The following is a 26159-nucleotide window of genomic DNA, read 5'->3' as shown; positions in this document are numbered from 1 at the left end:
TCATCCTCCTCTGCCTAAGTTCCCTCTCTCCAGGCAGCAGAAAGAACAGAAAGAAAAAAATGGGTGTTCAAGTCCCTTGTACTTTTTTAAGCACATGGTATTTATTAGGCATTAATTGGCACACAAATATACGAAACGAGTACTTAATTCTCCCCCGCCCCCCCTTAGCAACATAAAAGGACAAAATGGCTTGAAGACACTCACGTACAAACATCCTCACACGCTCACGTACTTGGACATACTCAGCCTCGCATATTACCCTGTTCTTTTTATTAGGGTCAGTTAAAAAAAGATTTTTTTTTTTCTTTTAAATCGAGAAAGCAAAGCACATTCGAAAGAGAGGGTAAAAAAAAAAAAAAAAAAAAAAGGAACGCAAACTTGGTTTTTGAGTATCAATAAAATTAAAAGTTCTTGGCCAGCTCCCATGCTGGATTCATTTCATGTTATTACTTAATTAGAACTCCTATTTATAAATAAATAGTACCAGTAAAATATTACATCTGAAGAACCCTGCAATAACGTTTTACTTACACACTTATTTTTTTTTTTTTTAATACTGTTTTCTGCTTTCCGTAACCACAGTTTGGTGTGGGCGCTGGCGGGAGTTGTTCGGAGAGAACCGATCGATGGGCGCGTCTCGCCTCTTCCGCAGAGACGGTGGATTTCGCTGTCTGCATCCAGCCGGGCCGTCGGGCGGTTGGAGGCTGGGGGCTGGCTTTGTTTCGTAGGAGAACGAGTATTTATTTCGGCTTTTTCTTCGCTCTCGTCAGCACAGGGCTTGCCCCTTGCTGATCACCGTTCTGCCGGTGTGAACCAGGGCTCTTTAAGTTTTGCAAAGCAAGCTCTCCGGCTGGGGAGCTACCGGCCGCGTTTGACAACAGATGGCTGGACGCCCCCGAGAAGACAAGCGCCGAGTCAGACAGATGCCGAGTGGAGTCCAAGGTGATCCCAACTCCCCTGGCAGGCAAGCTGGGCTCCGCGATGATGGCGAAGGTGGGATGCAGTCAGAGAGAAGCCGGGGATGGAGGGACATTTTCAGAAACATCACATGGCAGAGGTAGGTCATTTCTTAGTCGAGGGGAGGGTGGTGAATTTAGGTTGTAGGGGTGGTTTCTAGGGAGAGAACCCCACAAGTACATACTATGAAACACTTGCCTCAGACCTCCCCCAAAATATGGGACTGGGTCCCGTTAAGAAAATTGAAAAGAAAAAAAAAATATATTATTATTTATTATATAACAATGTCAACATTAACACCAAGACAGGAAAAGACTCCAACTTCGCTCTGGGATAAAACACTCGACGAGGCAAGACTTTCTGGAGGCCCAAGGAGGAATCAGGGAGGGCCTCTGGAGGCGGTGTGAGCGCGGCCCGCTGACGAGTGCGGCGGTCGTGGTGGGGATGGGACTCATCTTTCTCAGTTCATTTATTTTTGTTTTAAAGTTTGGAGACGAAACAACAGAGTCACATTTTTTGAATTGTGGTTTCAGGCTACTGATTAGATCAGTGTCTTGGGGCTCCTCTCGAGTGCAGACACGGGGTGACGTGAAGATCTTGTCCGTGGGGTTCTCTCTCCTCCTGTCTCTCTCTCTCTCCTCTCTCTCCAGCAAACGTCTGTGAGAAGGCAGCCTGGCTTTAGCTGTTCTCACTCCACTCTGGCACCATGCCAACCCCGTGCACAGAGTGGTACTGGTGCGGGGACAGGGTCCGAGGCACACCGTGAGAGTAGAGGAACTCCGATGGTTGCAGGCTGCCGGGGGACTGCAGGCCAGTCTGAGGCCCACACTGCCTGACCACAGGCTGGTGGGCCACGGAGGTCTGGTGCTGGAACATGCCCTCCCCGAGCTGCGGGGAGCCGTGGTTGGCGATGCCAGCCAGCCGGGGGACCAGGGGCCCCGAGGTGAAGTGGGCGGAGAAGTGTTGGTAGGGCAGCCGATCCATGGGCTGCACGGTGGTGACCGTGCAGCTGCTGTAGGACGGCATGCTGGGCCAGGTGTTGCAGCTGATGTCCTCCAGGCTAGGCACCGGCTCGCTGGGCGGGGCGGAGCTGGCATACATGCAGGCCTGCCGCTGGGCTGACTCTGTCCTGTAGGAGGCGCTCAGGCCCTGCTGCTGGGGGTAGCTGGGGCGATAGAAGGGGTCCTCTTCGCTGGGCGACGTCTCCATGTAGGGCTTCTTGTAGGGATGGTCTGCGGTGGAACATTCTTCATCTGCTAAGACAGGAGGAGAGAGACTTGTGAGGCCAGAGCCAGCCACCCCGCAGCTAACAGCAAACACAGCCATGGGGCCAAAGGCCTGAAGAATCAATCTCCAGCCCGGCCGGCGTGGCTCAGTGGGTGAGCGTCATCCCATGGACTGAGAGGACCTGGTTCAATTCCTGGTCAGGGCACATGCCCAGGTTGTAGGCTGGATCCCCAGGGGGAGGCGTGCAGGAGGCGGCCCATCGATGTCTCTCTCTCACGATGTTTCTATCTCCCTCTCCCTTCCTCTCTCAATAAAATCAATACAAATATATTTATTTATGTATTTATTTTTTGGTTAATATTTTTTTCTTTATTGATTTTAGAGAGAGAGAGAGACATAGAAATATTGATGAGAAAGAACACCAATTGGTCGCCTCCTGCCTGCTCCCCACTGGGGATCGGGCCCACAACCTGGGCGTGTGCCCTGACCGGGAATCGAACCGACGACCTCTTGGTACGTGGGTGGATGCTCAACCCCTGAGCCACACTGGCCAGGCTCAATAAAAACATGTTTTTAAAAAAGAATTGAGTCTCCTGGGACTGTAAGCCCCGGCCTGATTCTGACTCGAAGAGGTGGGCTGGTCGGCGAGGGCCTGGCTGAGAGAGGCTCTAAGCGAACTGTGACCTTTCTGAGCTCAGTGTCTTCGTCCGCAAAATGGGACGGGGAACAACAGCACTTCACTCCCCAGGGAATTGTTGAGCACGAAATGGGAGAGTGTTTATTAGTCCAGCGCTTGGTACAAGGACACACTCAAGAAATAAGTTATTGTTGTTATCATCTTCCCTCCTCTCCGGCCTGTAAGTTCCACAAAAGCGCCTCATAATGAAAATAGTAATTCAATCAACAATAACGGTAAAAACAACACGTCGTGCTGTAGGGACTCATGAGACAACGCATGTAACCTTCCCAACAACGCTATGACACGGGTCCTGTTACTATCCCCATTTTACAGAGGAGAGAAAGGAGACACACTGAGGCACATACACTTGCCAAGGTCTCATAGGGCTGGTTGACAGGGAGCTAGGATCAGAATCCTCGCCACCGAACTCCGAAGTCTCTGCTCTCCAATACCACACCGTACGCAGAAGGCATGCAATAAATATCTGTGCAGTGGACGGACGCATGGATGGACAAATGGACAAACGGAGGGGGGCTCGAGTAAATGAATTTCCAAATCCTTTCCGGAAGCCTTACGGAACAAGTGCCTAGTTAATATCCGCTGAGTCAGCACAAATGACCGTATCACTGATTTGCGGCTGAGGGAGCCACTGCCATTGTCTCGGCACAGGAATTCCAATTGAGGGGCAGTAGAGATGCTTCTGACCACTTTGGGGTCACTGACCCTTTCGGGAACCAACACATGTGCTGGGCTGTCTCCTAGAAAAATACACTAAAACGCAACATTTGGAGAATGGAGTGTGCACACAATTTCCAGGGGCTCCCCAAAATCCAGACTTCGGGCGGAGAAGTCTAGAAGTGTCTGGGTTTGAATCTGGTTCTTCTACTTCATACCTGTGGATGCCAGCATCTCCCCTCGCAGAGATGTATTTTCAGCATCTCTGAATAAGAGTGATATTTACTCTGCTGGCTGGCTAAGAATAAAATAAGATGGCGCATGTATACATCTCCCGACAGGACACCTTCAAGGGCAGCTCTTCAGTGAGGGTCAGCCCACCAGTCAGTTCGTGGCAGATCCCATCTAAAACAGCTCCCGCTGTTTCCTTCAGGGGAAGCAATACTTTGGTATCTACCCAAGTGTCAACCTCAACCCAGAGTCGTTCCTTAGATGGAACTCTACCTGCAACCGGAGACAGTATTTTCTCATCTTCCAATCACTTTCTAATCAATAAACGTTAAGAAATAGGTCTGTCCTTAGGGGTGTGGGGGGAAAAGGAAACACTAGGACATCCCTGCCACTCACTGTGATGGTGGGTGGCATGAGGGAAGAACGCACGCAATCATAGCTGTGAGTGACTGAGCGCTTCCTAAGTGACCTATCTCTAACCGCACAGTAATCCCTCCAGGTGGCTGCTCTCGCTCCTGTCTCACAGAGCCAGACACTGAGGCTTGGGGAAGTGATGCACCCAAGGTCATGCCGCTGGGAAGGACAGAGGCTCGAGTCAGAGCCAGGGCTGATGACTGCCAACCACACCCTGCAGGCAGCTCTCTAGAGTTCTAAAATCCAATGCTACTCCTCCAGTCAACAGGTGTTCATGGGACCCTACCAGTGCCAGGCCCTGTACCAAGTGCTGGAGATAGAGTGGTCAGCAGGTAGTCGCAGTCCTGCTCTTAGTCCATGTACTTGGCCCCTGTCCATTCTGCCCTGAGCAGTGAGGACAGATGCTGACCGTCTGTGATCAGCAGGTGGTCCTCAGATACAGAGATCTAAGTTGGTCGCTCGCCCCACCATACATCTTGTTACTTTGGACTGCGTTACCCAATAGCGCCCCAGTAAGGCAGCCTGGGTCTGGGTTCCACCCAACACCTCCATGTGCATCATCTTCCCAGGGACACCCACAGGTAAGTCAAAAATCTCCCCCCAAAAACACAGCTATGCTAGGGTTGTACCAATCAAACAGCCTGCCAACTTATTTTCAGCTAGACTCTTTCTGGGACCAATAGGACACCCAAAGATTTGTCCAAATGAAAGTGAAAAGGGGCAGCCATTCTTCCAGATGTCCGCGTCATGCCAGATGTTTGAAGACACCCAGAAGAGCGGTGACCACACTGTTCACCTTTCAACTGGGCATTCTTTTGGCGTCTTGAAGACATGGCCACAGTCAACATTTTGTGCCGGTCACTTCCTTCCTCAATGTCTTCCCTCCATTCTTCCCTCTATCCCCAGATCCATAAATGTGAATGTTTCCATTGTTGGAAGCAGAAACTCGGGTTTTTCATTTAACCAGGGCGTTCCCCTTTTCAATAATAGAAAGTACAGCTGCAGGGTACCCTTGGCAAGAGGAAAAACAAAAAAACACACACAAAAAAACAAGGCAAACTAACCATTTCCGAGTTTCTGATCCCTTTCCAGACTTGTTACAAGTTAGAAAGAAAGGATAATATAAAGAAGGCTGGAGCCTATTTGGAAAATCGTAAAATTACACATTCCAGTCTTTTAATACCCCAAAGATCTGATGCAGAGTCTGAAGAACGGCTCGATACTGGCTCATTGATGAAAGAAAGCAGGTTGTGCGCATTCTCAAATTCCTCCCGAACCTCACCACGTTGTAAAGAAATTCCAAAGCAGGCATCCAACTGTCAGGTGGTGATCAATGCTTTGTTGGATGCAACCTCCACGTTTATTTTGGTTACGGTTTTCATTGGGAGCCCGATAACTGGTCGACAGCGAAAGCTTCTCTCCCAGACAAGTCATGTTTACCTTCCACGGTTGGGGGAGGAAGGGGCTGGAGTCACGAGTCAAGTCCTGGGTGAGAGGGGTCCATAGCTCGGTGTCGGCAAGCTGTGTGGAGTGGTCCGGAACCCATCTGAGTACCTTGGAGGGCATGAAGCTCTTCCTGTCTGACCACCGATCACTGCGTAGCGCTGGGGAAAACCTGGTCCCTTGCATTTTTCTGGATGCTACTGATGCTGAAAAGTGGCTTTAATGATGAAACCAGAACATGGATTTCAGGGCACAGTTATGTCGCTGGCTCTCACTGGCTATGTGACCTTGGACGAACCACTGAGACCGTTCCAACCTCAGCTCTTAAGGTTGGTACAGAAATTTTGTCCGTGACGATGGTACAGGAATTTTGTGGGGGGGTTGAAATAATAATAAGTACGATCTAGCTTCTGTCTATCTTCCTTGGGCATAAACTGTTCAAATCGTGTCTGTCTGAATAACTGGGGTCAACTCTCTTTTACCGCTTTTCCCCTTGGGAGACTGGACAGATGGCTCTGGGAAGGTCATCCAGTATTTGAAGGTCTCTGGGTGGATTCCAGAGCTGGAAAACTCACAGAGCTGGTTTTAAACCACTAATCCCACTGAGCCAACACTGCCACCATTCCCAAATGGGTCATTTCCCTTGGCGACGGCGTCCACCCAGACCGAGACCCCAGAGGGAGGGTGGTGAGCAGCACTGCCTTGCTGAGTGATCTCCGGCAACACAGAAGGGGACTATCATCCAGGCCTCTGACTCACCAAGCAGTGCTCTCTGCTAGTCAGCCGCAGACTTTCAGCTTTCATGACACCCATGTTCACAGGAGACAAAAACGTGGTAACCTTGACTTGGATGGATGGATGGATGGATGGATGGATGGATGGATGGATGGATGGATAGGTGGGTGGGTGGGTGGGTGGATGGATGGATGGGTGGATGGGTGAATGGATGGATAAATAGGTGGGTGGGTAGGTGGGTGGATGGATGGATGGATGGATGAGTGGGTGGGTGGGTGGATGGATGGATGGATGGATGGATGGATGGATGGATGAGTGGGTGGGTGGATGGATGGATGGATGGATGGATGGATGGATGGATGAGTGGGTGGGTGGGTGGATGGATGGATGGATGGATGGATGGATGAGTGGGTGGGTGGGTGGATGGATGGATAGAAGAATGGAAGAAAGGATGGACGGATGGGTGAATTTTAGCTCTTAGCTTAAAGTGGAAATGACCGGAATGGTATTGTAGCACTATCCTTGATTAGGAATGAAGACTCCAGTTCGAACCTCACTGAGCCATATCTGAAGCTATTGATCTACTTCCTATGACCTGTCTCCCCCATGGAATACGGGTTTCATGGGAGCGGGCAGCTCTGCCATCTTGCTCTTCTCCCAAACACCCAGCAGAGTGCCCAGTAGAAAGTCAAGGGCCCAATCAACACATATCTGGAGAATGCCTCCGGCCCCGCCCTCACCAGCCACATAACCTTGGCGATGGAACCCATCCTCTCAGCCCTCTGCTGGCCCCTGCCAAGGGGGAGGAAGGACATCTCCCTGGCTCCAGGAGTGCAGGGGGGACCCAGGGAAGGGAGCCACGTGGAACTGCTCTGAAAAGCACACGGTGCTGAGAAAGGCGCCCTGCAGACCCTTTTCTACATCCGATGCCCCTTCCCTTCCACCTCTGACTCCCCGCTGAATATCCAGTGCGGCCGACGCTTGGCTAAAATCTTTGGGTTGCCTTGGCTTTCTAGTGGGGTGGGGTCGTCAGGGTGGGAGGGGGCCCCAGCTGGGGTTGAGTGGCATTGATGAAAGACCTTCCCAGCGCCATCCATCGGGACAGATAGTTTGGAGACAGCTGGGCCCAAACACGAGGAGCCCTCTGGCCTGCCTGGCCCTTTGACATTTCATTGAGCTGGGCCTGGGCTCGTTGGAAGGGAGACAATGAGGGGAAGTCAGATAGCGAGTGGGGCAGGCAGGGGCCAGGGGAAAGCCACCCATGGAGTTATCACTTAACGGGATCCCAAACTGGAAGGAAACCTCCGCTGATTCCTTATCACTTTACAATGGAGGCTGATGATGAATTGCTTTTTGTCGTCCCGAGGCAGGCGAGACAGACAGCGCCTGGCTGGAATGTCCCCTGCCCCTGGGAGCTTTCCTGGGGGTGGAGGGAGGTGAGAAGGGCAGAGGTTTCTGCAGGGGTGAAAGGAGCCCTGCGGGGTGCACATCCCACGCACCCCAAGTGCCCAGATTGCGGTGTGGATGGGGGGCAGGGCCAGCCACTAGCTGGGTGACACTGGGCAGGTTACTCAACCTCTCTGAGCCTCAGTTTCCGAATCCGTGAAAAAGGGGTCATTCTTCACCGTGTTATCTCCAGCCCGTCACGGAGTCCTCACTCCCCTCCCATCTCCCGCTCTTCTCACACCCCGGAGCCCGCCACGGCTTCTCAGCTGAGCTCTGGTATCAGTTCCAGTCCCCTCCTATCACACAGCCATGTGACTGCTTCAGGACAAAACTGAACCCTGTCACCCACGGGTCTGAACCCCTCCGACGGCTGCCCGGTGGCGTCAGGATAACATCTGAGGTCCTTCACGCGGCTCCCGAGGGCCGGCTTCGTGCTGGCCCTGCCTTCCCGTCACTCTGCTCCGGCCTCCCGTTCACCCCCCAAGGGGGCGGGCGCCCCGTCCTCTGAGGGCTGCACATGCGCTTGCCCCTGTGCCCGGACACCCACTGTGCCCCCTTCTCCTAGCCAGCGACTCTGAGCTGAAGTTCCTCCAGATCCCCCGTCTGATACCTCCTTTCATGTCCATTAGCACTTTACGTGTCTCCTTTACAGTATTCGACTAACATTTCTGCCCAACCATCCTACAATTATGTCATCAGCTGTGCCCGTAACAGGTGAGCCACACAGGCAGGGCGATGGCTGACTGGCTGGCTGAGCGCGTCCATGGGTTACCTCAGTCCATCCCCTACCAAGCCCGCAGGGTAGGTCCTCCTGGTAGCCCCATTTTTCAGCCAAGGCAGTTGAGGCTCAGAAAGTCAAAGCAACGTGCCCAAGGCCACAGAGCTGGGACAGTGTCCGTGATGGTGATGCCTTGCAAGGGACCAGCCAGCAACTCCAGCCTCCCCAGTGGCCGCCATGAGTCCACAAAGTGCTCCCCGCAGGTCCACGGCCCCCCGCCATGGAAAGCGGCTCCCCAGCCTTCCGATCCCGCCTCCCCGCTGCATCCCCCAGGAATGCACTTGCAAGGATGCCGCTATAAATACCGAACCAAAAAAGCGCCTTGATTCTTTTCAACTTCTTCCTCCTCTTCTTTTGGTCTGGCATTAATTTAATAGACAGAGCTCCCTAATTCAAACCTGGTGAGCTCTTAATCAGCACGCTTGACCCAGGCCCGAGAGCAACTCTCTAGTGGAGGGCGAAGTTCTGAGATTGTAGCCGATAAGCGAGGGTGACAGTATAGAGTGGTGGTTCTGGGCCCGGGCAAAGCCTGCAGACCAGGCCTGGGTTCAAATCCCACCTCTGAGAACTTCCAGCACATGAGTTTACCTTTCTGAGCTTCAGTTTCCCCATCGGTCAAGGTGGTTAATAGAAGCACCTACTGAATCGTGTTACTCAAAAGGTAAAATCATGGTCTGGAACCTAGGCAGGCCACCCTTAAATAGGACATCAAACAAGACTCCCAGGCAGGGACATGTGCTCCGTGAGACCGTCCTCACCCCTGCCTGCGCCTGAAGAGGGAGGCTCGTTTGCAGGCATCTGGTCTGCAGCCCATCCGGCAGCGGACCTGCTGGGAGTCAGTCCAGGGGGCCTGGAGGGGTGATACTCTTCAGGCCTTTGAGATCCAAGGAGCTGAGATGGCCTTCAGATAAGTCTGGAAACCCCAGCGTCATCCAGATCAGCTCCCCAGCCCAGGCTCGGACCAAAGACAGCTCTTCCCTCCTCCAAAATGCAAGAGGAGTGAAGGTCAGATAGTCACACTGGTGCGTTTGCTCATGTAACCCCAGCTCCAGAGAAAGTCATCCAAGCATTGCTTCCATTAATCCTTATTACTGAGCTGTTTTTTGAAGGGCCAAACACTGGGCACCGGACTTCCAAAGGTATCGTGTTGGCTACGGAGGCTTCGAGATACAACAGGCTAAAGACCAGGATCTGGGCCTGCCCGAGCCAAACAGTGACCGCTTAAAGAGTCAACCTGTGCTAAGCCCAAGCTGGATAGCATGACATCTTCACGCCAAGCCTATGAGACAGGCCCAATCACAAGCCTGTATGTACAGAATTTTTATTTTTAATGAGGTGGAGAGGACTTAAGTAACTGGCTCTTTAATTATAAAAATTTGTAACTGGCAAAGATTAGATTCACCCCAATGGTCTGATTCTGAACCACAGGCAGAAGCACCAGACTACCTAGTCCCACCACCTGGCATCGCTTTCTCAAGACTTCACCTAGATGAGCCTTCTCTTTGCTTCCCACTGGGACACACTTTCTGGAGTGATGTCAGCTACTTATGCAATCACAGTTACTGGGTGCTCATGAGCATCAGGTGCTTTAGGAAACTTAGCGCCATTTACAAAGCGGGAAACTGAGGCACAGACAGGTGTGCCTGAGGTCACACAAGAAGCTGGTGGCGGAGGTGAGACTTGAATTTGTGTTTCCATGGCCCCGTTGCCCTCCCTGTCCTCACCGTCCTATCTGCAGCTCACACCAGGCAATGGCTCCAGTAAACTGAGCTCAGCCACACCATCCATGGCACCCGCTTTGATTCTGACTCCAAAAAAAAAAAAAAATGATCACTAGAAATTTCCTTCCTTAACCTAGTCCATTTGGACTCAAATGACTGAGGAAAAGTCAACCATTTCTTATTTGGCAAAGGAGACACCAACCTAGTAGATTGAAAAAAGGGATGCAAAGAAGGAAAAAAAATCAGTTGTGACTTTCTTTCCTTTTCCTTTTTTTCTTTTTGTGCTAAGTTTTGATCTGGAAAGGAAAGGAGAGCTCAGAATCCACCTGCGAGAAAGCCAGGCACGTGAACTAGAGAGGCACGTCCGATGAGAAGGACCTTCCCGGCGGCGTGGCTTGTGCTACAAGCAGGAACACTGGAAGCAACCTGCCTTAGAAACGCCACCTCACCTTTCTGGGGTAATACTTCCTCTTCACTTAAAAAAAAAAGAGGCAGCTCCAGGCTCAGATATCAACAACCTATTCTGAAGTTTAAAAAATGCAAGTTGCAAAATATGTAGTTTGATAGCAACTGCTAAAAATAGAAACAAAACTATTTTTAGGTACGTGGGTGCATGTGTGTAAATGAATAAAATAGGTCTGGACCTTTCAAGTAAGTTTCCCCCAAGGAAGGAGCTAAAATTGGGGAAGGACATGTTTCACTGGTATGGTTTGAATTTCTTACAGTCTCTATGTGTTTTTGTATTGTTTACATTTTTTAAATAAGCAAATAGAGTTATGTGTACTTTTTTCCCCAAGGAAAGGAAAGAAGTAGAGAAAGAGGCACATTGGACAGGGGATGTCACACTCACCTTTCCTTTTGGTACAATGGTAAATTTGGCCGTGCTCCTGGGGCAGCGGGTAGGGGTTGGGTGGGGGCAGAAGGTCCTGGGAGGGTCCGGACACACCATTCTCACACTGGTACTGGGACCCCAAGTTGGAGGAGGTGGAGAGAGCTCGAGGCTCACTGCTGAAAGGGCTGTGGTTGGAGGCCACTTTTTGTCTCACTGTGCTCCTGGGAACCACGGGATATTCTTTACTGAAAGAGAGAAGACGGGGGATAACATCGATCAGTGCCCTGATACAGATCCTCCCACTGGTTGAATCATGGGGTCAAAGAATTGACCAGAAAAGTCACAAAATAAGAAACAAAAGGGTGTTTGATGAGCAAAGTGATTCAATTACATTCCAGTGCATCATATGCCTTGGAGGTACATAGTTGGGCATTAATTTTTCATGCCGTATATAGTAGGCAAGTAGATTTATGACTAATTCTACATGTATGCAGAAAGGTGAGTCAAGCATGGTTGCTGACCACTAGGATAGTCAGAGATGACCCTAAGTTACCCTAATCTGAAGAGTTTGCTGCTTGTGCCTTAGAATTTCCTTTTGAGCTGCTGTACTTGTCACCACTGACATACTACTTAACATCTCCATGCCTTCATTTTCCAAGGGATAATAAAAACCCCAGTTCAAAGGGGTGTGGAGAGATGAAATGAGTAAATATATGTGAAAAACTGAACAATACTTGGCCCATGATGAGTGCACAACAAATAACAACCATGATCATCACTGTCATTGTAAACACAATTGGTTTCCTTTGGATCTATGAATTTTATTACATGCATTTAATCACGTTATTCTGAGAAGTAATCCAGTCTTCACCAGATGGGCAGTGAGGTCCACAGCACTAACCAAATTCAGAATCTCTGCCCCAGAAGAAACATGTATCATTAAATCCCAAATGCAATTGTGATTTTTGCCATGACCCAGAACCAACTCTTCTTTAACTTAGTGCATTTTTTAAATTGTTTTTTAATTGATTTTAGAGAGAGAGGAAGGGAGAGGGAGAGAGAGATAGAAACACTGATGAGAGAGAACATCAACTGGCCACCTCCTGCATGCGCCCCACTGGGGACTTGGCCCACAACCTGGGCATGTGCCCTGACTGGGAGTCGAACCAGCGACCTCTTGGTGCATGGGTCGATGCTCAACCACTGAGCCACACCAGCCAGGCTTAAATTGTTTTTTTGTTCAAATAAGTTTAGCCTCACTCTGGGCATTAATATCTATGAAATTATGGGCTTGTGATGTTAATTACCATTCCTCTAATGCTGTTAAAATAAATCTTTACCTATTAAAATCAGAGTACACCTGAAATCATCTCGCGGAAAAAAACATTACACCTAACACATTCTGAAAGGTGCTGTATTACCCTATTTTATCCTCCCTGTGACCATAGGAAGTAGGTGCCATTCTTGTCCCCATTTTACAGATTAGGAAACTGAGGCCCAGAGAGAGTAAGCAACTCGCCCATGGTCACAGAGCTAGAAAGAGACACACCAGAAATCTAACCCGACAGTCCCCTTAATGACTTCTAGACAATGTCCTAATTACTTCTGCCAATATTTAAAACACAATGTGCTTTTAGGGGAGCAGGGGTTTAGGGTTCACCATTACCACCCCTCAGGGGTATAACAACCCCCACTCTGGGCCCCTGCCTTTGTTTGTTATGTGAAAACACATCAGAATAGCCAGGCAGGGGACATGACGTGTCTGCCAAGTTTCCATGAGGTTCCAGACACCCTCAGGACCCCCGAGGGTCTCCTAGCCAAGTTTTCCTGTGGCATGTGCCATCTCAAAGCTGAGGCGGGAGCCATCCTGAGTGGCCACACCACTCAGAACCTCCCCCTGGGACCAGCAGGCTGGAAGAAATGAAATTAGCTTTATAGTTCTCCCTCTGTGGCTCCAGCTACGTCATGGAAAATGAAGAAGAAGAATTACAAGAATAATAATAATAATAAAACATAAAAGCTGTCAAATCTCGGTGGCAATTCTATTTGGGTCTGCCTAGTGGACATACCAGGCTGTCAAAGCTCCCCAAAAGGAGGGGTTTCTCTTTTAGTTTTATATTCTTAATAGAGATGGGTTTTGTTTTTTTTAATTAAAGAAAATAACTCCCAAAAATGTTGGCTGAGGGAGTTTACAAGAGAATGTATCAATGGGCTCTGAGGAATTCTATGCTCCAGCATCGTCAGATTGCAAAATGAATGTCTGGAAAGGGCAAGCCTGCCTTTGATTACTAACACTCGGAGAAATGAGCAAGCCACTCCACCCCAGTAATCACTCGTCCCACACAGCTTGCTTCTCTCCAAGGAGCTTGAAACACCATCCCTACCACTGGTCGTGTACCTCTCTCTCTCAGTGCCTGAAACACAACATCTGCAAACCCATCTGACAGGTGTCAACACAGGGCAGGAAATGTGTCGAGACTTCTCATTCGGTAGGAGAGAGAGGCAAAGGAAAGCAATGCTACACTCAAACAAATTCAGGTAATTTCCACTGGGCTCATCCAGTCAAAGGAATATGATTAGTACCAATACAGTGAAAATCTCTGAAGTCCTTGTGATGAGAAGATAAATTATACTCCTCCACGGTTGAGAGCCTCATCAAAGAATCCAGGAAACAAGAGAATGGAAATGAAAGTTGAAAAGGCCTTTGTGTGTCTAGAAAGAAGGGCGGCAACAGAGGGCTGGCGTTTCATCACCATCATCATCACCATTATCACCATCATCATCACCATCATCACCACCATCATCACCATCATTATCACTATCATCACCATCATTATCACCATCATCACCATCATTATCACCATCATCATCATCATCACCATCATCACTATCAATACCATCCTCACCACCATTATCACCATCACCATCATCATCACCATCCTCACCATCCTCACCATCATTATCACCATCACTATCATTATCACCATCATCCTCACCATCATTATCACCATCACCATCCTCACCATCATTATTACCATCACCATCATCACCATCTTCACCATCATTATCACCATCATCACCATCAATACCATCCTCACCATCCTCACCATCATTATCACCATCACCATCCTCACCATCCTCACCATCATTATCACCATCACTATCATCATCACCACCATCAATACCATCCTCACCATCACCATCCTCACTATCATTATCACCATCCTCACTATCATTATCACCATCCTCACCATCATTACCATCATCATCACCATCATCATTATTATCTGCCTCATCATCATCCACACTGTTCTGTAAGTGTCTCCTAATGTCCCAGCCACTGTACTGGTTGATTTCTCTGCTTTCCCTCATTTGATCCTGGCAAGAACTCCGTTTTATTGCTGTGCTTAGATTTACTTCAGAGGCAAAGAAACTAAGTTTCAGAGATGTTAAGCAGCTAAGAAGAGGTGGAGCAGAGCGTCAGCCCAGGTCAGTGCTATTCCAAAGCTCTTGCCAACTTACACTTGATAATAGAAAATCACTGCCTTCGCAGCAACAGCTTGGGCAACACAGCCGTCCTGGGATAAAAGCTTCCTGGCGATAACAGAGTTGGGCATTGGCTACACCAGGACAACGTCAAGTCCTACTGGCCAATCTGCAGATCCTACTGTTCAAAAAATCTTTCATTTACCAGCCAAACCCACTGCTCTCAGCTGTATCAACAGCTGTACCCACATCCTGCCAACTTGCTCTGCCTAGTCTACGCTCCCAGGACACCCGCCGAGGGTCCTGAGCACCTCGTTTCACCCTGGGTGTCGGAGCCCGCAGACCAACTTCTCCCAGGCTCTCACATTCTGTTCCACATGAGCGAGCCCCATGAATGGCACCATTGTCGCCGGGTCTGGGTTGTAAAACGTTACAAGGGAATATTGAAACCCACGGCCACACTGCACCCACCGCGTGCCGCCAGCTAACAAACGCCCCTGAGAACCTTTTTCCACTGCAGCCGTCTGAATCGGCCTTTTCACTGCAGCAGGTGGCCGGCTGCTGGCTGGTGTCGTGCCCTGCGCTGCTTAGTCTCTGGCAGCCCTTCGCAAACAGCCCAGGCCGCGCGCGGGGCAAGGCTGGGGACTGTAACATTCCTGTTCTCGGGGAGCGCATTCCTCCCTGGGCTAGCACGCCGGTCTGCGATTAAAATTCACAAAGGGCCCCACAATCCCGCGACAGCTTGCGCGATGTATGAACTCCCCGATGTGCTCCGGGAGGTCATTCTGGTGGAACGCACAGACGTGGGAGGACCGGGGATGGCTCGCCCCCGTGGGATTTAGCTCAGTGCGAAGAGTCCTTCACGTCTACAATTGTTTCATTACTCGGTTCCCACCACGCCAGCCAGCCAGAGAGGGGATGGTGGCGGCTGGCCGTTCCCTCCGGCTGGTGAGAACAGGTGGACACAAGAAGTCACCTGAATTTCCCGCCGTTGATTCACCCAGGGCTGTCTGATGGGAGGGGCACTGGGCAGCTCAAAGACACGCCCCACTCTGGCCGGAAGCACCCAACTCTAGTCAACTTCGGCCTTGTTAAATCTCTAGATCATTTCATGTCAGGGTGGGAACCCAGTGAACTTGGCCATGGGGCGCTGGCTGGATTCTTCCTTTCTCTGAGCCTCAGAATCCTGTCTATAAGATGGGGATAATAAGATACACCCACTCTTGAGGTTATTAAATAATACGCTGCTGCACAGAAAGGCTTAGTGCCCTGGCTGGCTGGCTCAGTTGGTGGGAGCATCGTCCTGTACGCCAAAAGGTTGTGGGTTCAATTCCCGGTCAGGGCACATGCCTAGGTTGTGGATTTGATTCCTGGTCAGGGCACATATGGGAGACAACTGGTCACTGTTTCTCTCTCACATCAAAGTTTCTCTCTCTCTCTTTTTCTCCCCCTTCCTCTCTAAAATCAATGAAAACATATCCTTGAGGATTTAAAAAAAAAAAAAAGGCTTAGCATATATTTGGTGCACTTTACTCAATAAACACCAGCTTATAAACCACACATTATTATAATCTGAAACAGAAGTTCTTATCTTGCGAGGGCTTTGAATGGTCTGTGAACACCACCACCACCTACCCATCCCCCATTATCAGATATTTAGAGTGTCAGTTTTCTAGGGAGTGGTCCATCTTTGCATCAACTACTCAGAAGGGGTCTGTAATTTATTTTAAATAAACGTTTTGAGCAACACTACAGGGATGGCTCCGGAGTCACAGGGCAAGTCCTGGACCAGCTGTGTGGATGATGCATAACATCTCCCTTTGCCTCAGTTTCTCCATTTACGGAATGAAGCAACAGGACCTATGTCACATGTCATAGCTGTGAGCCCCCAAATAGAAAATGTCAATGCAAAGGAAACTTCTGATGGGCTCGTGGTAACAGTACGTGGAGCAGTATTGCCAGGTGCCTTGTACTGAATTGAAGAGCTCAATACTTAACTTTGGTCTCATAAAACTAACCATTTTAAGAAATTTAACTGAGTCTCAGTTTTAGTAGGGTTTTTTTATATATATATAATTTTGAAGGAAGGTGGGAAGGCGGAGAGCAGCAATCAGAGGCTCAGCCTCTTGGTCCTTCTGGAAGCCAGAAGGTGGGAGGGGCCACGTCTAACTGACCTTAATCAGACTCCTTCCTGCATTCAAGGGGACGCGGCTGAGATCTCCTCTGTTCAGACAGGAATCACACAGGGGCCCTTGCTCATGCAGAAGGAAGCCAAGGACCTCCTGGTGACAATCAGTGCAAATGGCGACCTTGCTAAGATCACCCCAAAACAACAATCCCTGCAGGAATGCTAACTGTTCTGTGTACTAATCAGAAATTGTGCCTGCCCTCCAGGCGGGTACCTACAGGGGGATGGGTCTTTAAAAAAGCAGTGGGAACAGTAATTATTGGGGTCGGGCGTTGAGAAACAGGGCTTAGAGTGGGGAGGGGTGGAGGGGGGGAAACCTTTGGGGAGGGGCTTTCAAATCTGACTCTATGCTGTAATCTCCTGGCTTTTTTTTTTATACTGACTCCTGAAAGCGCACCCCCCCAGCAGAGACACTGGTCTTTGCTCTTCTGCAGGGCGGCCCAGACGTTGGGAGTCTTTAAAGCTCCCCAAGAAAAAGCAGCCTTTTGCAAAAGAGGACACACCGAATGATTTAATTTATACTAAATTCTGTAGCAGACTAAACTAACCTCTAGTGAAAGGAAATCAGAACATTGGCTGCTTCTGGTGGGGAGGTGGAGGCAGGAATTCACTGGGAGCTGTCTGGGGTGGAGAGTGTTCTATACGACGGCCCAGACTTGGGTTTTGCGGGCTAATGCGTCTCTCAAACGGGGACCGGCGCACTTGCAATGTGTGCATTTCACCGTCTGTAAATTTCACCCGAAGTACAGAATCATAAACCACCACTGGATCCTGGTTAATGATATTCATGCTGAAGTATGCAGGGCTGGAATGTACTCGGGTCTGTAACCTGGTCTGTAACCTCAAAAAGTAAGATGATGGATGGATAGATGGATAGATGGATGGATTGGTGTGCAGAGACGTCCCTGGACTGGGACTGACAAGTGAACCTATTCGGTCTAGCTGGGGCACATTGTGGGCTCCAAGCCTTCCTATCTGCTCTTTGTCGGGGGCTCCAACTCCAGGCCAGCGAATGCAGAGCCTCAGGGCCCCCCACCGCTCCGGAGACCACGTCCCAGCTGTCCAGGAGAAGACTGAGGAAGTAGAGGCAGCCTCAGTCCTTCCGTGAGGAGCTCTGAAGAGCCCACTGGTCCCCGAGTGCGACACGACCACCATCTGCTAGCCCCAGAGGATGCTCCATAAAGACGGAGTATGGCGAAAGACCTGGCGTTGCTCGTGGCCACTCTGTGTGAGGCGAAGCCCAAAGTGCCCGCTGCTTGTTCCCATTGTGGGTTTGTTACAAGAGGACAAGGGGCAGAAGGCACATTCACTCCACCAAAGGAAGCCAGGCCCGCAGCCAGGCCTCTGCCCCTTGACCAGCCGTGTGACCCCGGGCAAGCCCACCAGGCCTCTGGCTTCACACGGGCTCAGGCTCTATCTCACACCCGACGTCCATCCAGCATCACTCTGGGCAGACACTATGCCAAGTGCTTCCGTGCCTGCCAGGGCGGTGCGGTGCCATGTGGGCACACCCTCTGACTCTCCTGTCTAGAAGAGGGATCACAATCAGGACACACGCATTAGCTCATTTCACCCACGCAACAGCCCTGCAGGCAGATCCCATCATCATCCCCATTTTACAGATGAAGAAATCGAGACCCAGTGGGGTCGAGGAGCCTGGAGCTGCCTCGTGTGGCAGTGTGGACCCCAACTCCAAAGGCTGCTTCTTCATCTGTGGGCCCTGTTCCCCTGCGTGTTGAGTCACCTGTGCGTCCCAGGGCCTGGCATACAGCAGGCGCTTAATAAAGGCGTGTCAGCTGAAATACACACCAACAGCTCAAAAACTGAATAGATGGATGCGTCTCCGGGCCTCACTGTCCCCTTCTGGGAAGGCAGGACCGGACACTGTCTACCCGGGGCCCTTCCACCTCTAGCACCCCCAGGACATCCTGAGATAGCACCGGCTTTCAGGGATCCTCAGAATCTGACCTCAAGTCTACACCCCAAAACTTCTAGACCCCTGCCCATGTCTCTGCTCAAACCCAGAAAAGCCTTCTTCCCGACCGATGCAAATCCCCTTCTTCCTACAAGGCCTCCTACCCATGTCTCCAAAAAGGTGTCTGTCTGTCCACCCCCATCTCCTCCACCCCCCACCGGCCCTGGCATCTTTCACTCCTCGGAAATGCAGAACTTATCTGAGCACATCTTAAAGACTGGAGCAAAGTGCAAAGAAAGCAACGTTTTGTGAAAACTCTAGATTATTCCAAAGAGCAGTGAACTCCTGCACCTTTCTTAGTAGGATGCGCCTTTAGGTGCATTCCCCAAATGTCTATCATTTGCATATCACCTTGACAACGCTCGCCAAATCTTCATACCCACTTGACTGCTATGTAGTTCATTTTTTTTCTTTAAATAATCAACCTTAAGTTAATTTATCTTCCTCTTCCTCCCTTCCTTCGAACTTACCCCCATTCCAAGCAGTCACGGTATGCAGTCAGCCCAATGTACCTGTCTGTGCATCCGCTCAGATCATCCCCTTTATAACCAGGGTAGGGGCCGTGCAATTTAAGAAATAATGGGTTTTTGGATTAGGTGTTTTTTAAGCCACAGACTAACCTTGCAAAATAACCTCGATGCATGTTTTAAGCAGTCTGCCAGAGACGGGCTTTTTAAATGATTTTCTTCTCTTCTTTCTGCTCTCCCATTTTTATATTAAGCAGTTGTTGCTTCTGTAACTAGAAACTATAAGTGAATGTTGGAAAATCACTGAGACACCATCTGCGCTTTTCCAAGCGCGGAGAGGGGGGGAGGAGAGATAGTAGGGTGAGTGCCCAGGCATGGGCCAAGCTGATCCAAGCGCGACTTCTGTAGACTCACTTCGAGTTACCGCTCAGCCCGCCTTCCAATTGTTGGGCTCAGAGGAAATCTCGCCCCTCCTGCTTTTCTCCCCCGCAGCTGTCACCGGGTGTGTGTGGAACAGGAAACAGGATTAGAAGATTAACAGTGAGCCTGCTGGTCCAGCCCGGCTGTTATCACGGCCAACTCTGGACAGCCACCTTCCTGGGACACTAGTCACTACCTGCTGCAACCTGGGAGCTGGGACCACGGCCCAGAATTATGCTGAGCAAGTATGAAACCAGGAGTGATGGGGAGTCTCGCTCCACATCAGATACATTTTACTGAGCCAGGACTAGGCACCGAGCCCTCCCCGGGCATTCTTATAGCATTCTCACAAGAACCTTAGAAAGTGAAAGCTACACTTATTTGTGCCCATTTTACAGATGAGGTATCTGAGGCTCCAGAGGTCTGACCACTTGCCCAAGGTCACATGTAAACCCAGGTTTGTCTGCCTCTAAAGCCTTGTAATGGGGCCACTCTGCTTAGTTCCCTGTCCTTCCCAAAAGCGTCTCCAGGGAGATGACCCTGAGCACGCTCCCCACCTGGTCACTGCTTAGGACTCTTGTTCCCCGGCGCAGCTCCTAACACGGCCACGAAGACACACGTGGCTCTTTAGCTGGGAGGCTTGCTCCTGCACGTCAATGACCCAGTGCCCACGATGACCGGCCGCCCTTGCCTGCCCTCCATCTGCTCCACCTACCCCAGAAAGTCCCCTAATCAAACCCTCCCAATCTACAGCAGCAAGGGGTGGTTAGGACAGCCCGCTGAGACCCAAGCAGAGTCAGCTGCCGAGACAGCTAACCACTGTGTTGAGAACTTCAGGGCCGAGTCCCCGGGATCAGTGACATCTGAGCTCTTAACCTCCTGTGCCTCCCACCTGTCTCTCCTGGCACATCTATCAGCCGTCCAATCAGCTTCCAGAGTGCAGGGCCCGGGCCTGACCCCGGAAAGCAGTGAGGGGTCCTGGGAGCGGACAGGACTACTCAGCCTGTGGCCAGGGGAAGCTTCTTGGAGGAAGGAAAAGCTACGAGGTGAGCCTAGTGATGGACAGGGGGAGGGGACAGAGTCTGAGGCAGACAACACGTGTGGTTTGAAGGGCCAAAAATCATGGAAAGAATTAGGTTTGGAACAAGGGTGAAGCAGAGAGGAGGCACTGGTGCGGGACAAAGCTAGGGGGAGAGGTGAACCCAGAGGGGGCGTGGCCAGGTCAGAGGGGCGTGGCCAGGCCAGAGGGGAAGGGCCTGATCAACCTGGGAAGGAGTCTGGGCCTCCTATTGAAAACAATAGGCCTGGAGTGCTGGCCTGCGCAGGCAGGGATGGTGTGCTCAGAATAGACAGTCTGGAAGGAGAAAGGAGAGAGCAGTCTGAGATATGTCAAGAAGGTAGCATCCACAGGACCTGGTAACTGGTGATGTCTGAGGGGGTGATTTACAACACCTTAAACCCATCACCCCATCTGCAATTGACTTTGTGGGAGCGAGGGAAGAAGTGGGGGTTGGGAAAAACCCTTTGTCTGCAGGCTGGAACTGGGTGGCTTCTACCTGGTCCCCACCGCACAATCTGGACCCTTTCCTGCAGGAGAGGAGACTGGTCCATGGCTCAGCAGCCTGGATGGCAGGTAACGGGCAGACTGGGCTGGGCGTGTGAACACGGCAGAAATAAAACCTTGGCCCTCTGAGCCCAGGGCCACCGAGAGTCTGACCTCTTTCAGCTTTGTGATATTTACTGCCAACCGTTTCACTGACCAGAGACTAGATCCAACTCCAATTGCAAAATGTAGACGCTTAATGCCAAATTTTTTTAAAAGAATAATTTAAGAACTTGGTTATTTTAGCCACAGAAAGCATCTTACTAATCTACCATCGTGAGGAAAACCGATGATGACTGCAGGAATGTGGTGTGGTGTGTGCGTGTGTCTCCCTGAAGATGATGCCATATTTACTTGTATTAAAATATAGTTAATATACAACACTATATTAGTGTTAGGTGTACAAAACAGTCAACGCTCATGTACCTAATAAAGTGATCACCACACTAAGTCTCCTAACCATCAGACAAGATTATCACAATATTGACAATATTCCTTATAGTGTACATTACATCCCCGTGACTTATTTCTTTCATAACTGCCAATTTGTATCTCTTATTTCCTTCACCTTTTTGCCCTTTACTATTATTTTTATTTAACTAATTAATTTGTTTTTGTTACAGATGTGTCTCCTTTTCTCCCCATTGACTGCCCTTTATTTTTAAAAAGCATGCAAAATGCGATCTGGTCAGCCGCTCTCTGCACACCCTGTCCATGACAGGTACTTATACACCCAGTGTTAGAACCACAAAGCTGTGGCCCTTCCTCTCCTGTTCCTTCCAGGTCTCGTCTTCCTTCCAATGAGCCCATGTGTCCATCCGCCTACTCTCCCTTTCTGTGTCTTCCAGAAAGGACAAGGAAAAGCTTCCTCAGTGACCTCGTTTTATTTTGAAACACAAAACCCACCAAAAGGGGAAGGACAAACGAAACAAAACTCACAACGCTCTTGGTCAAAGGGATCAAGATGGATTTCTCACGCTCTCGCCATATGGTAACTTATTTTGGAAGCATATCAAGAGGTAGAGAGAGTGTTTGACAAAATTGGCAATGCTCGCACAATCCCTTCAAATCAGACTGAATTCCCACTATGTACATTTGCTACAATGTTTCTATCCATCACATCAGCGACTGTGACCACAGGACATGTTACAAATACGGAGCCATTTTATCACCGTCTCCCAATCCCCCGTGCCCTGGACACCACGTGGCGTCGAGCTTGTCTGTATTTCACCCCCAGGAAATCAAGTCGTTAACTTCCCTTTCATTGACTGAGAGCGGTTGCCAGAAGGAAAATCATTCATCGGCCCTGACTTGTGGGAAGCAAGAGAGGGGGGCTTCTCGGGAAGGAGCGAGACAGCCAAGGAAGAAAGAGGGGAAATGGTCGCTTTGTTCTCTAGGCAGATGAAGGATGCCAAGTTCCCTCGGACACATCCCACCCCCGCGATCATTCAGGGGACTCGAGGAGCTCGTTCAGCCTTTTCCGTGCAGGTTAACAGGGCCCGTTTCTCTGTACCTGTTTGGCTGGTGGAGGGAGGTGCCAAGTTGCTGATGCCTCACCTGGGCTGCCGGGGTGGGGGTGGGGGGTACCTGGTGAGGAGGGAGCCCGGGAATCTATGTTCTTACCTTTGCATTCTTGACATCCTGTGCAGTTCCATGTCGTCGCTGCCCCGGAATCCTTTGGCAAAGGGATTATTCTCAATCTTCAGCTGGGTGATCTGAAGAAAGGAGAGAGTTGGTTTGCACATGATTGCTATAAGACGACCTCGGGACACGAGCGGAGACTGTGTTGCAGACACGCAGCTTCTAGCAACCTCCCCCCCACCCCCCCCCCCAAAAAAGCAAATTCAGCCAGCCCCATCAAAGGGACCCACCACTGGGATCAGGCGGAATGTCGTAGATCAGATTGCTTTTCAACAGAGGGAAAAAGCCAGGATTCGGTTTGCCCATTAATTAAAGTCATACCCTGCATCATTCCAGCCGGTTTGTTATTGTTGATTCATCTGAGCATTTTGTGTTCCAAACACCAATTAGGCCTCAACTGTGGGACACCAGCCCCCCCCCCCATCCCGCCTGTTGGCATCACACAGCGTGGCCATCTCCACTTGGGAGGGTCTGGTTATCCTTTCCAAGTCCTACGATGCCGCATTTCAGGTTCGTTTCATCGTTTCACAGGTAGGTCTTGCTAGCTCAGGTGGAAAACTGTGTCCAATTAAATAAACATCAACAGATGGAATGACAACTACATAATGGCTATCGGACAGTTTCCAAGCCTCTTTCGTTTTTTAGGTAAGCAAGAGACAGCCCTCTTCTCGGATATTTTTGTTGCCATGTACAACGTTTAGCAAGAGAACGGGGTTCTTGGTTCAAGGCCCAGAATTTTCATGTGAACCACCACCATATAGTCTGTTAGCACGAGAGCACGGTAGCTGAACCAGACGAGAGGGGGCCTCTACATGGCATTTGCTGCAGTGCTTTCTGGAGGCTGTGTGGGAATTAATTTCCACAAACTGAGTCACTCCATAGACACCACGGCGGCAGGCATCAAGGTGCGGCTGTTCACGTCTGGCCTTCCCCGTCACTGTCATATGTAAATCACACCTGGACACTGGTCTGTTCAATACGTTTACTGAAATCTATTTTACTTCAATTTATGTCATACAAAATATTATATGGCTTCTTTCTGGGTCCAACCAGAGTCACCTGCTATTCAATAGAAAGAAAACAGTTATATCCGATTCTCTCTGCTGGTCCTGCTTCCTCTTTGCTCAAGGGGAGATTAGACACCTTTCAAACAGTGTTCAAAAGAGCACCCGTTGGCCCTGGCTCAGCGGTTAGAGCGTCAGCCCTTGAACCAAAGAGTTGTGGGTTCGATTCGGGTCCAGGGCACGTACCTTGGTTGCGTCTTGTCCCTGGCCCTGGTTGGGGTTGTGCGGGAGGCAGCCAATCAATGTATCTCTCTCACATCGATGTTTCTCTCTCTTTCCCTCTCACTCTGTCTGAAAATAAATGGAAAAATATCCTCAGGTATTAAAAAAAGGGGGGGGGGACCAACTGAACTAAGACTGTCTCCCTGATTGCTGAAGAGAAAGATAATCAAAACAGAACAACTTTCTGTGATTCCATTATATTCGAGTAACTGCCCCCCCCCAAATCATCTCATCTACCCCCAGTGGTATAGTTAGAAACTTTCACAAACTCTGCACCAGGCGTAATTAATTTGTCCATCTGGAGGCAGGCATTCTGGTATGTTTTGTTTTCTAGAAGAGATGCTAATTAAGGTCTTCTAATTCCAGCACTCTATAATGAGCATAAAATTACTAAGTATGTAGATGTGTGTGTGTGTGTGTACGCATGATAGATATATGTGTAAACTGAATATTTTAAAAGCATGTTATATGATTCTGATCATCTGACATTTTGGAAAGGACAAAACCATGGCGACAGTAAGAAGATCGTGGTTGCCAGGTGCTGGGCCGTGGGGAGGGAGGGCGGTCTGGCAGGAGCGCGGGGAGGTTTAGGGCGGGAAACTGCTCCGTGTGAGACCGTGATGGTGGGTACACGTCATCAGACGTCTGTGCAAACCCACAGAACGCACGGCACCAAGAGGGAGCCCGCACGTAGACTGGAGTCTGGGTGACCACCACGTGTCAGTGTAGGTCTACTGATGGTAACAAATGTCCCACTCTGCTGGGGATGTTGGCAGTGGGGAGGCTGTGTGAGGGGGGGCAGGAGGTAAATAGCAAACCCGTGAACCTCCGCTCAACTTTCCTGGAAACCTAAAACTGCTATAAAAAAAAAAATCTATTACATTTTTTTAATATAGGGTGGGGCCAAAGTAGGTTTCCAGTTGTTCATATGGAACATAATACAATAACTTAGAAATAATAATACAAGCAGAAACTCTGTGCTTCGCATACTCACCACCGTAGACTTACTTGGCCCCACTCTGTACGTGTGGATATTAATGTGTACACATGTCCTTCACCCGCAGTTTCTAAAAAAATCGTACCCATTCCTGCCGCTTTCTGATTTTGACTTGACTCTTCAGAATGAGTAGAAAATAATACAAAATCCCTTTTGAAAAACAGTCTTTAAAATGTGCACGAGGGCCCTGGCCTGTTTGGCTCAGCCGTTAGAGCGTCAGTCTGCGGTCCAGGAAGACCCTGGTTCGGTTCCCGCTAAGGGCATGTACCTCGGTTGCAGTTTGTCCCTGGCCCTGGTTGGTCGTGTGGGTGGCAGCCACTCGATGTGTCCCTTTCACGTCGATGTTTCTCTCTCTCTCTCTCTGTCTCTCTGTCTCTCTCTCTCTCCCTCCCTCCCTCCCACTCTATCTGAACAAAAAAATGGAAAAAAATGTCCTCGGGTGAAGATAAAAATAAATAAATAAATAAAATAAAATGCACACGAGGCCAGTTCTGTTTTGAGTCTAAAAGCCCATCACCTAGTGGGGCTCTCTTTCCCACTCAGGTTTTGTCACAATAAAATGCAACCCGCTTGACCATAAATTACGTTTTTAAAAAGGAGGGGGTTCTCCAAACGTTGAGTAAAAATTAGACCACTGAAGATCTAATGAGAAAACTAGATGTGTGTCCTGACCGGCGTGCTCTGTGGTTAGCGTGTGGGCCCGCGCGCCGGAGGTCGAAGGTTTGATTCCGATCCAGGGTATGTGCCTGGGTTGGGGCACCAACCGATGTCTCTCTCTCTCTCTCCTCTTTCTCTCTTTCTCTCTCCCTCCTCCCTCTCTCCCATTCCCGCTAAAAATCAGTGGAAAAAATATCCTCGGGTGAGGATTAATCAAAAAAAAAAAGACAGAAAAAATTAGATCTTGCACTACTCATTCCTTATGTCTCCCTTCCCCACAGTCCCTGAGGCCAGTCCCCGA

At 49.8% G+C, this 26159-nt stretch overlaps 1 protein-coding gene across 2 annotated transcripts in view; it reads right to left on the bottom strand.

The window, feature by feature from the left end:
• Positions 1 to 1291: 1291 nt before the first annotated feature.
• Positions 1292 to 26159, bottom strand: part of TBX5 (T-box transcription factor 5) — a 42824-nt gene continuing 17956 nt past the window's right edge. Inside the window, exons 7-9 of one of the 2 annotated variants that reach the window (XM_036276990.1) lie at positions 22901 to 22992; positions 11157 to 11383; positions 1292 to 2210 (exon numbers count right to left, since the gene is read on the bottom strand). In XM_036276990.1, the coding sequence (XP_036132883.1) occupies positions 1636 to 2210; positions 11157 to 11383; positions 22901 to 22992 (894 nt within the window). In that variant the 3' untranslated portion in view covers positions 1292 to 1635. The remainder of the gene's footprint in view (positions 2211 to 11156; positions 11384 to 22900; positions 22993 to 26159) is intronic. The other variant, XM_036276989.1, reaches the window with a different exon arrangement.

Source organism: Molossus molossus, unplaced genomic scaffold (genome assembly GCF_014108415.1).
Source record: "Molossus molossus isolate mMolMol1 unplaced genomic scaffold, mMolMol1.p scaffold_m16_p_22, whole genome shotgun sequence".
Classification (NCBI taxonomy): Eukaryota; Metazoa; Chordata; class Mammalia; order Chiroptera; family Molossidae; genus Molossus; species Molossus molossus.
Note: the sequence above shows the minus strand (reverse complement) of the source record. Positions and strands in the feature narration are given on the sequence as shown.